This window comes from Acipenser ruthenus, chromosome 11 (genome assembly GCF_902713425.1).
Source record: "Acipenser ruthenus chromosome 11, fAciRut3.2 maternal haplotype, whole genome shotgun sequence".
Taxonomy (NCBI): Eukaryota; Metazoa; Chordata; class Actinopteri; order Acipenseriformes; family Acipenseridae; genus Acipenser; species Acipenser ruthenus.
In genome coordinates this window covers 5,423,787-5,437,630 of record NC_081199.1, presented here as the reverse complement: position 1 = coordinate 5,437,630, position 13,844 = coordinate 5,423,787, and the positions used below count along the sequence as shown (strand labels likewise).

The 13,844-nt window shown below is 40.6% G+C and overlaps 1 protein-coding gene across 11 annotated transcripts in view; it reads left to right on the top strand.

Annotated features, from left to right (window-relative positions):
• Window positions 1–13,844, top strand: part of LOC117426774 (membrane-associated phosphatidylinositol transfer protein 2-like) — an 80,235-nt gene that overhangs the window by 33,910 nt on the left and 32,481 nt on the right. For all 11 annotated transcript variants that reach the window (XM_059033066.1, XM_059033061.1, XM_059033063.1 and 8 more), the window contains exon 3: window positions 4,797–4,973. In XM_059033066.1, the coding sequence (XP_058889049.1) occupies window positions 4,896–4,973 (78 nt within the window). In that variant the 5' untranslated portion in view covers window positions 4,797–4,895. The remainder of the gene's footprint in view (window positions 1–4,796; window positions 4,974–13,844) is intronic.

Here is a 13,844-nt window from a genome sequence, read left to right as displayed (position 1 = left end):
TTATTGCAGTGCTCAGGACTTCAGATCACTGCAGGATTTTTGAAAGCACTTTGATGCTGTATAAATACGGAGTGGGTGGGACCAGAAGTTGAGAGAGGCCGTCCGCTTTAATCCCAGATAGGCCTCTCATCAAATGACAAATCTGGTGCTTCAGCTAGAATTGTGTCTTTACTAAGCAGTGTACATACCGGTGTGCTGAAACCAAAGGGCAATCTTGTACAAGGATTAAAGGAGGACAAAACTCAGATAAACCTCAGATCCTCTTCTTGAAACACAATAAGGGGACAAGGATCAACGTCATGCAACATTGTTGTAGAAGCGTGATATGACCTGCATGACAAGATCATCACAGATCAGGGTGCTTAAACAACATGGGGAATGGGCCTTAACAGGAGCACAAGTACTTACAATTCAAGTCTTCAGCCCTCTTAAAAGTCGTAGCAACAAAAGCAGTAATCTGTAGACCACGACCGGGGGTGTAATCCGAATGTACAGTAGGTGAGCCCATAGCCGTGACTTACACTATTCTAGATTTATCCTTATGCGTAATTTGATTTACTGGGATTATCCCTAACTTTATTTACTGGGATCCCCTCTGGATTTAGTGATTGCTTCATCAGACATTCAAGTTTGATTCAAGCAAAAGACCGTAGTCACAGAGCCACACCCATGTGCTGTATTCCCTCACTTGTGAAGCGGATAGTAGTTTGGCACAGTTTGTACAGCGAGGTGAGGGTCACGCTGCTCAGTTTAAAGCAGCACAGTGGATGGTAGTTTGTACAGCGAGGTGAGGGTCACGCTGCTCAGTTTAAAGCAGCACAGTGGATGGTAGTTTGTACAGCGAGGTGAGGGTCACGCTGCTCAGTTTAAGGCAGCGCAGTGGATGGTAGTTTGTACAGCGACGTGAGGGTCACGCTGCTCAGTTTAAAGCAGCACAGTGGATGCTAGCTTGTACAGCGAGGTGAGGGTCACGCTGCTCAGTTTAAAGCAGCACAGTGGATGCTAGCTTGTACAGCGAGGTGAGGGTCACGCTGCTCAGTTTAAAGCAGCACAGTGGATGATAGTTTGTACAGCGAGGTGAGGGTCACGCTGCTCAGTTTAAGGCAGCACAGTGGATGGTAGTTTGTACAGCGACGTGAGGGTCACGCTGCTCAGTTTAAAGCAGCACAGTGGATGCTAGCTTGTACAGCGAGGTGAGGGTCATGTTGCTCAGTGTAAAGATCTGGAATGCTCCCGGGTGAGTAATGTAAATTGAAACGCTGAAGGGGTTCTCAAGGTTCTTGGCTGTGCCACAAAATAAGAGTAACTTGGTTGCCCTTTTTATATCAACATCAATAAGGAGCTTTTAATGGGTAAACAGTGTATTCTCCCGGGTCTGTTTTGTGTCAGCGAAGGTAAACTATTAGGGAGAAAGACATAGCATTTGTACTGCTTATTTACTTTACAGCTTTAAACATGTGCAGCTATTCAGAAAATGAACTGGAAGACGGGTACTTTGGTGTAAGTATGTGTAGAGTCAGTTTGTGTTTTAAAGGGGTTCAGTGTCTAGAAGGGTTCAGGGTGTCCTCTGTAATGACTTACGAGAGCAGCACACTAGAGGAATTGCAAGCACTTCATAGTGAATGGAATCCTTCAGGTTTGATTAACCCATCCATGAGATTAAACAGTTAAGGGATCCAGCACAGAAAACGCATTTCTGATATACCGCAACTAAAAATGCCACAAAGCTGCTGTCTAAGTATCCTAAGATATCATAGGAGCTGGCGAAATGTCATTTGTCTCATCTTGTGATCTGAAAAACACGATTACAGCAAAGGGGAGAAAATAAAGCGGTCTGCGCGGAGATGTGAAATGATAAATGGCAGGAGAGCTCCGTATCACATATAAACAGAATCTTCTAGGGCAGCAGTGCGTTTACTGGGCTGGCTACTGAACTGAAACACAATTTTAATAGTGGCAGAAAAGCTATATCGCATTTGGACTTTGTAATACCGAACTTTTCTTTTGCTCCGGGAGACTTTAAATCATTAATGGAAAAGGAATGACTTTCTTTGTCAGGACCTGAAGAGGACAGCCACTATAATCACTCATTTAGATGCATGATATGCAAAGTGAATCCTAATCTAGCTTTCTAGCATTTTGCTAATATCTTGAGATACGTAAGTGGCTGTATCAGCATACACTGATGTTATTAATAATTTACTTGGCAATACAGAAGAACAAGGATAGACGCTTGGTAAATTCACCAACACCAAAACCGGTTTTGGTGTTGGTGAATTTACATTTTAATATAAAATAATTAGCTGGAAAACAACAGTATAATTCGTACTGTTTTACAGTAAAATTAAATAAATGAATAATCTCTCGAGTAAAATAAACCTGTACCCTGTCAAATGATACAATGAAGATAAGCCCTATTCTGTACAGAATAATGTGTGTTATTTGTTTGACGACATTTATGCATTGGTTTTCTTTGCATCATATAATTTCGAAAATGTCATTTATAAATTCTGTTATATGATCGAATACAAACACGGTAATTTTTGCTACTTAAATATATTTGAATATACTCCAATCTGACTCTGAAATTAATCTCTGCTTAATCAAGCAACCAGCTCTTAGTAAAGGTCTTTGTGTTCTTTATTAAATTCAGGCAGTTCTGCATGAATTTGCAACATTTTTAAACTGAAAAGCCCTTGTCTTGCAGTCCTGGTTTAAATTAAGCGCATCCTCTTTGTGCTTTTATGTCATTGTAGCTTTTAGATAACCCCAAGGAAGATCATACATTTTGTATGCAATGGGCTTCTGAAAAAGCCAGTGTGCTTGAGCAGAGACCACAAAAAATACAAGATTAACACTTTAGAAAATATCAGGCACAGCAAAACTATTGCCAAGCGCTTAATGGAATCGAATCATGTTTTAGAAAATGCATTTGGATAATACAATTTGTATTGGGTATAGTTTTCAGGTCAAACCAGAACCTTTTTATTATTATTATTTTGGCAGGACATTAGTAGGCTTTTCAAAATAAGAATGATGACACGGTTCATGTTTTAATAAAATGATTTCTTAAAAAAAAAAAAATCAGGTGGTTTAGGAAACTTGAAGGTGTTCATTAAGAGGAATGTGATTAATTTGAATTTCTCAGTGCTGCGACTATCACTTCTGAATTAATGAGAGAAGGAGCTCAGCGGAACATCTTTAATGCATTCATAATTCATGATCCAAAATTATCATGATCCAAAATTAAACGAACGCAGGCATGTGAAACGATGGTGTAAAAATGGATGAAAATTCACACAAAGAATCCGAACTTCTTCTCTCCAAAGCATAGATTCTAGGAATAAGTGAGAACTGTAATACAATAATTGCTTGGCATAGGATCAGCATCCAGGTAAATACAGCAACACTTTATGATTCAATCAGACTTGCAGTCATAGGAAAACCTCCCCCCCAACACAACGCTGCATTAGCAAAAGAACATTCCAGTTCAAGAACATTCCATAACCACATTCCATTTGCCCTGGATTGCATGGGTCAACCATCCGTTAGTTATCCTGGTATCACCCCTAAAAAGAGTGCTGGATTAGACGTTTCCATGCTGTGGAAGTTGGACATTTCATACCAAGTGGCTCATTAGCATTGCTGCAGAAATTCATCTTCTTGAAAGAAAATCTTTTTAGCTAATTTAGGTAACAGTATATATATAATATAAGAGATTAGCTGGACTGGAGCTGTGGCACTCTTCAGTGTAATTGGATGACGCTAACAGAACAATCAACAGATTCATACTGTAGATCAGCAGGTCAGCTTACGTCTTTAACCTCATCAGTGGTACAGAGTCGCTGTTGGCACATGTTGGCACACTTGCCCCCACATGCATGACGGATTTTGGACCGCCCTCAGTTTTGGAAGAGAATCCCAGCGAGAATTCTCATGTTATTAAGGCAAGGTAGATCTTTTGAGTTGAGTGACTTATGAAAATGACAGTCATTTTACACCCTGATCTGTCGCGTGTAAATAATAAAATCCATCTCCTGGCTAGGTTACAGACACAGCCTAATTTTATAATGGTTACTTTGAACAGGCAGCCCATTGTAGCAGGTCAGACATAGGATCAGCTTTTAGCCAGTGAGGCTGGGCAGACTTGCTTGCTGCCTGCAACGTGAGCAGCAGCAGCAGCAGCAGCAGCATCAACAGGACGTGTTGTATAAAGTCCTGGGATTATCCAGATTACACTAAGAGTACTTGTCATGTGATTTAGCTAATCAATCCGAAAACGCTTTCACCTTTTATTTTTTATCCTTGATGCTGCTGGTTAGCAACTAAAATGCTTTATAAAAGCAGAAAGAAATGATTGTAGTACATCTTCCAGCAGTTTAAAACTGGGGATTGTGGCGTCCTGTTTCTTTGGGCTTGCTGGGAATTTTGAATGAAAGGTGCAGTGAATGGGATATGCTTTTCTTGGATGAATGATACGCGGAGAAGCAGATCTTCAAACATAAGGCACTGTTTATAAGATTAGGCACTTTAAATGGACCGGATACAGTTTTTTAATTGGGTTTGTTTAATTTTAAATTGGTTTTATTTTTTTTATTTTTTTTTTTTTAAACTGAAATGTAGTACATTTAAAAAAAGTAACTTGCGTCTCTTAACTAATAATTTGTGATGTGAAGCAGAAAGCCTCTTTCCTTAAAGAACTGTGTGTTTCTGTCCATGCTGTTTTTTAAAGTCGAGTCTTGGTTTCTTTGAGTACTGCACTAGTTCAGTCTCTCTTGTTTGTGTGTGTTTTGCAGGTTTTCTCAATGAGTTCCTTGCCAGCCCTTTAAAACAGCATCGCTAGCACCCGTTGGATTATTTGTTTTTAACTGCGAAGAAAGTCTTTCCCTGCCAAAATGCTGATCAAGGAATATCGCATCCCTCTGCCCATGAGCGTGGAGGAATATCGGATCGCTCAGCTCTACATGATACAGGTAAGCAAGGCTTCTTACAGCAAAGCATGATTAACCCTTCTCTGTTTTCACTGGTGTGCTGGTCTTCTCAATTTGATGGCTATGTTACACTCTATGGTCCATGCTTGATGATTTATGTTCAAGCCAGTGACTTCATTCTTGAATTGTTCGGTACAAAAGTACCTTGCCTGAGTGATACATTTCCAAAAGGTCCTGGAAGCCCCCCAGACAGGGTTTGTGTTTCAATATGTAGGCACATGATGTGGCAATGTTATACTAAGCTTATAATAACCCCTGGGAGAAAGCTGTGTAGACCAGAACAGTGCGGTTCCTAATAAAGTGGCCATTCCCTTTCCTGTCCTTGTAGATGATATACAGCCTCGGTGGACACTTTGTGCCCCAAACGGGACAGTAATGTGTTGTCAAGTTGAAGGAGGTACTTCACTTCAATAGAAAATCAAATACGCATCACAAGATGCTGGAATTAGGTGCTTCCACATGTGGTAATTGATGCCATGTGGAAGTGAAGCACGGTAATTGGATTGCTGCCACAGTGCTTGGGAATAAGACACTGAAACCAATGCTTTTAACAGGATAAAGCTCTGTGATGCAGCTGTTTTACAGAGGAGCTGCCTGCGTTGGATTGCATTGTATTCCGCTGCACTAATCAATTAAAGATGGTGAGACGCAGCGCGTCATTCTCGTCTCATACGGGTTTGTGTTCTGGTGCTTGATCCTGTTAGACCTTGGCTTTGCAGTGTCAGTGTAAGGTACGGTGTCTAGTGATGGTGGAAGCGTGGGAACGTCAAACTTGGTGGCAGTCCGCATGGAATACAAACCGCAGCAGTCATTGTGCGTGGAAATCAATTGATATTTCTCAGTGCAAATTAAAAAGAATGAGAAACGGCCCGGTAATACGCTCGGGATCAATAAAGCAGACTAAGCTACAAGGCAATGCATTGGTTGAGAAATAATGTTAGGTACAGAACATGCTTTAACAGCACATCGGAACACAGACAATGCCTATGTATAAAGCTGGACTTTAATGTGGAGGTGTATCTGTAGTCCATATATACGGTTTAAATGTATATACTGTAATATAGTATCAAACATTCTGGATTCCTCACTAATCTTATAAAAGTGCAGTTTGACGGTATTCCAGTTTTAATGTAACACAAAATAGAAAAAAGCTGTTTGGAATAAAATGTGTTTAGATGATGCCAAAATGGCTTTAAAAAGATTAGCTTTGACAATATTGTCCAGCCATGGTGCTTATTTCTGAGCATTGTACACAACGACAGTTATCAAATAATCTCGCAGATTATGCTGTTTTAAATTGCTCTAGAATGCTGTTGTTTTTTATTAATACTGGGATGAAGTTAACCGTTTAGGCTTTTTATAAATGTTTGATACATTTTTTGAACTCTTACCAAATGGTCTGAATCATGGCTACTATAGCGAGAGCCACTTTCATATTATTTACACACATGGCATATAATGGGTATCATGGTAGTAGGAGCCACACACCACTGCATTACACTGGCACCATGGTGTGCCATCAATACCAATGTGTTGCCATTGCTGGTAATGCTGCGTTATGCTTATAGCTCTGGTTCCTTCAGGGTAATGTGCTTCATAGAAAAGGTAAAATTCCCTTCTCTAGCTGAAGGGAATTTTAAGAATAAAAAAAAATGTAGCTCATCATAAGTAAAATCTTAATGGGCAAGTTTTAATGACCTCATGACTTCACAGCAACACTTACATTGGTCAACCCAAAGTTACCTTCCTGTAGGTAAGGTAGGGTTAGGGTTAGTGCTAATCAGGGTCTGTGAAACTGGCTGTGTCTCACTGAACTGATTTGAGAACTTGCTTTCAGTGTGTTTTGCATGCATTAGCATTTTTATCTTCTCCTTTAACACCTGGGCTTCCCAGAAAAGGTCTTTTTGCATTCAGATCTTTGACCGTGCTTTCTGGTAAATCGCTGTGATGACATCCTTTAGGCATGTTCTTCTAATCACTCGAGGGGTTTAAGTAAATTGCAGCTTCTTGATTTTTAAGATGGCTGGACTCTGCTCTCCTGAATAGATTTCAAGAGACTGAAACTATCTGAGCATTGAAAGAAAGACGCAAGCTCCTCCCCCTTGTTAGAATCAGAGCTTGTGCCATTGTGATGTCATTCCTGACAGCTTTATCAGTGTGGGGGGCAACAGGATGAAAACAGCGAAACCCAGTCCACAGGTTTAGACTTGCAGGAGAAGCAGCCCAGACCCTGTATTTCTGCACCATCCACAGGTGCTTTTTTTTTTTTTTTTTTTTAAGCTCAAAATAACAAAGAAAATTACATATTTTAAGCCAACCTTGTAAAAGATCAATTACAACTTATGCAATCAAAGCATTTCTTGTTTACCTTAATATGCTGAGAGGAATCAAAGAGTCAGTTTCTGATTTTCTGCGCTGGGTTTAGTTTTAATTTGGCACAGTAGTCCCTTTCTCTTCTATGAAAGCGTCTGTACACAGTCTCAGCTCTTCCAGTCCATTCTGTTGCAAGACCAGCAGGTTGTTAATTATTTAATTGATTGTCAGCAGGGTCCATTAGATAATGAATCAACCGGTATGAAACACAGTTCAGCAATAATATAGGAGCTGGAGGGGATCTGGTTTGTATTGATTCCTGATACAGGTAATGGCTACTGTACTAAACAGGCTGTTGAAATAAGACTCCGGGAGGCACATTTATGACTGTGTGACGGATCGGGACAGTGTGTTGAGTAACCGAGCAGCTCCAGTACATTAGATCACCTTTCCAATTAGAGAGGACCAGCTTCGTAGGAATTTGGCAGCCTGGGGTGGCCTGCACTTTGAACCAGAGGTCTTGCAGGAGCCGTCTGCTTATTTATCAGTTAGCAGGAGAGCCCTTCTTATCAGGTCTGTGGGTGTGGCTGATCACAATACATGAATCCTTTGTTTTTTTTCAAATCTCGTAAATTATTTCCTAGTTTAACAGTAGTTACACTTTGCCACCCATGGTTTCACTTTCAGTAGTTGATACTGTAAAGGCTCCTTGATGTATTGTGGAATTATACCATTCATCATTAAATAAAAATCAGATTAGGCAACGCAGACTGAAAAGTGTTGCCAACACGTCGTCTTTTAATAAATGCTTACTTCCTAACGATTCTTTTATCTGTCTGTGGATCATTAACAAGAGCTGTTTGCAATGAAGAAGTACCGGAGTACTGTGTTACGTTTGGTACTAGTAATAAATACTAGTGAACAGAATTGCTTTTAAGCCTGATGAAATGGGTTAGTGTTCTCAGTTGTGTTTATTTCCTCTCATCCAGATAACTTGCAATTCCACCTTAAATGGGCTTGATGCTCCCAACTAGCTCTACCATCTATCTCGGTGACGGAGGGCCCTGTTGCATACTACGTCATAGGTCTTGCAAGGATATAAATAGATTTGGACCTGTTTTGATTTTGAAAAACCCATGAATGAATAGAACTCCAAATGCAGCAGTTCTTTGCTTTTGAAGAAAGAAACCGCATACAATTCCAAATCCAAATAGAAATGCAAAGGAGCAGCATTGAGCGTTTGAAAGAGAGGAACCCCTCTGGCGACCTTGGCTAGGTGAATCTACGTCGACGCTGTATTCAGATGTATTTATGGTGCTGCCGTGTCATGCGTGAAGGATGCTACATTACAGCTGAAAAGGGCACTGGAAGACCTGGGCTCTGGGTGCCATGGTTACAAGTGACATCATTCAGCGTGATAGTAACAGTAATGATTGGGTTGCAGTACAGAGAGAGAGAGAGAGGCCTGGCCAAAGATACCCTGAGCTAAACCCATTGGATTGCTAATGCAGTGGGGTCGCCATGGCAACCAATGCTGCTATTCAAAGATGCCAATCTATACCAGGAAGCCCGGCTCTGTGTATTACTGTTTCTGTAAACCTCAGGAGACCTGGGCTTCGATGTACAGTATGATGGCACACAGAGCATCAATCTTTATCCTTATTTCTTCAAGCCAAGCTATTTTTTTTCCCCCTGAGAAACCTATGAGTTGCTGTATTTTAAGCTTGTGAGCAGTTGATTATTTATTTAATAAACAAACCCGTTTGTATATTTATTTGCCAGTAAAGAGCAGCCCAACAGTTAGCTACATTTCCAGAGCTGGAGGCAGTGTGGGTATTCACTCTACTGTTTCGGTCTAAATCTCCCAGTCGCCTCAGCTTAATTAAAACTACTGTAATTGCCATTGATTACAAATATTTTTAAAATTTCTCAGTCACCCTTAAGTGTGTAGTAATTAATATGAAATTATTTATTAACTACAAAGCATTGCGTTGAATGCATCTGAAGACTGTACGAAAATATAATAATATCTTTGCCAAAGTATTCTTTTTAATGCTTGGTTACTGTTAAATTGCCTTTTTCTAAGCATTAAGAGTAAAACTGAGTAGATTAACTGGGTTGCTGTTGCTAGTTACAGTGGTCACTCATTGTATACTATCTTTAAAAAACTGCTTTAATGGCAGTACAGCAGGGACACCCACTTTGCTTGAATTCTTATCCTCTATGGCAACACAGAACTCGAAAGCATGGCTTCCAGCTACCATTCAGTGCATCTGTTTTTATTGGTCCTGCACGAGAATAGCAACACTCTCTTCTCGTTACAGTTCTCCCTGTCTTACTGTTGATTAATCCCAGCCTGTGCCCAGGTTCTGATGTAAAGATTTTAATAAAGCTGCTGCTTTTGCCTGCTCAGATTTGAATCAGACCTGAAAATGTACTAAATGTACCAAGCCCAGTGACGGCTCTTAAAAAATATTTTTTTTTTCTGCCACCGTACCAGTGATTTCATAGTGTGCCCGACGCACAAAGTCTTTTTATGAATGAAATGACGTTTTGTGGGCATGACAACAGCAGCCCTGTATAAAACTACTTTCTTCAAGCGAACCAATGAGAAAACAGATTTCAAAGCAGAATGGTGTTTGCCAGTATGTGCACAAATGATCACACTGCCTAACCAGTAATTGAATCCACTATTGTATTTATTACTGTACAGTATTTTTTGCCATCAAATCATGCTAATGTACTTTTCTGGAAACATTAGATCATTTTGCAAACCCAGGTCTTTTGGGGGGAAAAGACAGGTTTCTTTTATTAGAAAATCAATGCAAAAATCATTGCATAATTTACAGCCTGGGCAGCTGCAGTGAATGTCATTTTTCACTGAGATGATAAAGTCATTTTTCAGGCATACGCTGCACATTAAGTAAATGGCACCCTGCATAACCCAGCCTGGTGTATCTCTGGCTCTTTACAGCTGGGGCTGCGGGTGCTGAGAGCAGATTGCTGGTAATGAATAAGGTGTCAGGGCCAATGAAGGCAGGGGACAGTTCACAGAGCACAGGGCTGAGTGGAGAGGCCACAGTGCCATTTCTTCAAGACCTGATTTAGTTTCCTTGCAGACTCCTGAAAGTTTAAACTTCAAGGACAAACCTGTTTTTAATCGTATGTGGAAGGTTTGTAACCAATCGGAAAACGCACTGTAAGATGAGCAAAAGAGGGTATTTATATAAATTAGACTGTGGTCTATTTTAATGATCTAAACAGTGGTGGATCTTATTACCACCGCTCTTTAATTTCTGATGGTGTTTCCACCCTGGGGTGATTTTATTGATTCACTTTACTATATACAACAAAATGAAATGGACACCTACAGTACATCTTCTATGTGCATATGGAAAAAAATCGATATATATAGTGTTGAGTATGAAATGCATCACTTTACCATGTGCACTAGTATAAAACACAAAGGCTAACCCCTATAGTTGGCTTGCACATTGTTGACCGTGGTTAAAGGTGTAACACTTGAATAATATTGAAATTGTACGCTATTAGAAGCCCAGGTTTCTTGTAGGTATTATCTGACAGCTTATCCCTACAAGACCGGCAGCACTTATAAATGAGCTTCTGCTGCAGGGCAGACGATGCCTGGAGAATAGCGAGCTGTCAGCACTACGGGGGCTGCTGGATCACCCGAGATGTCGCCTGTCAGTCCACGCGCTTTGCCTTGCCGTTGTTGGGATTGTCTCCAGGGTGTGCCGCTTAGTCTGTGACCCACAAGGTCCCAAGCCTAGCCACAGCGCACGCATTCATATCTCATTGAAGGATGTGATGTGTGATGCCAGCAAAACCTCCCAGCATCACAAATCACTTTACAGTATTAGAATTTGCAACATCCAGCTGAGATTAAATAGGCCAGTGAAAAAACAATTGTTATATATGTATTTGTTTACAAGCGCCAGGGTTTCTCTGCTACCCCTAGGTGGCTTTTAATGTCACCTGGCAAGACAGCTTGTCTTAAGTGGGGCTAATGTTGGTTCAGTAATGCCTTTCTTTCAAACAGGCCTTGCAGCTGCTAGCATTGTATTTATGCAAGTTCAAAATCGTTCTATAGTAGGATCAGTTACACCTGTATGGTGTTGATTTTATTGTGGCGTGGACTTCGCCGTCACTGACTCTAGGCTTGTTGGTTGATAACAGTTTTACCCACTGCTGGGAGAGCGTCACTGTATTCTAATGTGGATCTTTTATTCCAGTCACGTATGCTGCATCAGCTCTTCAGTCTGTTATGTGTTTTTTGATTAATCATGTTAAGGATGTTGTTTTTCTTCTGGGGCTTTGATGGCGTTGATATTGCTTTCAATCTCTTGCGCCCATCTCTCTGAGTTTATGCGCTGGAGTAATATTTACTGTACTGTGGAAAACCCTATTGTTTGAATTAATTCAGGCCTTTTCTTGCCAGAAAGAGTGTCTTCCTGTATGTGTAAGCCATGCCCCTCCCGTTACACACATTTCAGAATGAGGGTGATCTTTTTCCCATTTGTGGTTTGATTTGTAAAGCCTGTACACACACTCCACTTTCCAGACCCTTGGACGGATTGACGGTGCAGCTGGAATCTATATTGAAACATCTGCCCTGTACTTGACATCGCATCACATGACCTTATTAGCATTTCTGCATTGGGACAATGGGATCTCCAGGGATGGCATTTTTTTCGCTTTCTCACACGATAGCCAAACCAAACTGAGCAAGTCTTCTAATTGAAATTCTAGTGGGGTCTTTCCCTGCTTTGGCTAATGCGGATTTGGAAACACATGGAGGTCAAGTGTCTGACTCCATGTAAAAAAAAAAAAAACTGAATGTGCATTTAGTGGTGATAATACATATCAGGTATGATTTACTCAAATGATTTTGTCACCGCTGTAAGGGAAGTGGGTTTTGTCTGTAATGTTAAAAACAATATCAACAGCCCTACTTACTGTATTACCTGTGCTCCTTTCAAGACACCCCTGTGAATGAAATGTTTGTCATGTATTTCCTGTTTCGCCATTACCCATAGAGTTTGTAGTGCTACAGATGGAAACAGATCTATATATCTTGATGTTAAGGTGTGGCTTGCTGGTTTGCAGTGAAGGCGCCGATCCACTGCAGAGCAGTCTGTCAGGCCCAGCTCTACTGCACTGTGGACCAATCAGGACTAGTCATTAGCTGGACTGGCTCATGGATTGCCCGAGGCTTGAAGCCCTGAAAGTGGTTTCTGTTACAGATTCTGTTATGAAATGCTACTCAAGCATCCCACATGATATCTAATATTTATGACCAAGATAGGTGAAAATGTACTTTTCCATTTTAAATAGAGCCATGCAAACAAAAAAAAAAAACATCTGTATTGTGGCTGAAGTGTTCCTGCTAACCAAATACTGTAGATTTTTTTATATATATATAAACTAACGGCACCTGACAGACTTCTATACTGAAATTAAGTAGAATTCAGGGGGATATGTCCATGCAAAATCTCTTCTGTGAAAACATGCGAACATACAGGGTGAAAAGGGGATTTTAGAATGGTTGGATTAGTTTGGTGGTTTTCCTTGCAAAGTATACTGTCTGCTATAGAAATACAAAAAAAAAACCTCAAGTGGAAGATGTTCCATTTCTTCGTGTGATGTATGTTTCAAATGAGTGTTTACAGTCAGGGGGACACGGTCTGTTAGTTTACACAGGTTCAGCAGGACAGGGAGTTCTGGGAATTCGTTTCTCTGCTTACTTGACACTCGCAGGTTAAGTTGCGGGCCAGTATTGGTGCTGTTTCAGTAGAAACCCGGAAATAAAGCAGCCTGGTTTTATAAATGTAAGTAGCCTTGCTGAATTTGACGTTCACATGACTAAAATAATTACTAAAGAAAATAAACCGAGCCTTAAATAGAATGCAAACAGGCTCTCTGGGGATTGTTTGAAATACTCATTGTGCAGTAATCCCTTGATATCTAAACTGCACACTTTGGAAACAAAAATAGGTACTATGCCTGTTTATTTTCATGCATGACTGGACAGGAGTCAGGCTGGCTGTGCCTCTGCGTTTTACATGTAGAACTGTAATGTGCAGTTTATCTTTACTGATTAATGCTGTAATTACAATGTAATGTTGACAATGCAGTGCATGTGACTCCTCTTTGGAAACAGACTGACATGACATAACAAACAGCAGAACCCTGATTTTATAGAAGCACATGTACAGCAGGGTGACAGTTCTAAAGCAGGACCACTGTGGAACCTGGTCTCCGCAGATCTCGTGAGACATTTCCATCTGCACCCTGAAACCAGTCTGTAACAACCAGTATGACACTGGGGCTGCCGGCAGTTCCACCTGCAGTCTGCAATCCAGCCTGCCACTGGACATTATACACAACTCAAAGATCACCTGTGTGTTTCACGTTATTCTATAATGGCAATTTACGAATGAATTCAGCAACCTCCAATATTTCCCTGACAGTGTACTATATTCCCAGCCCTTGTGTTTTTTTTTCCTCCAGTCCTGGATT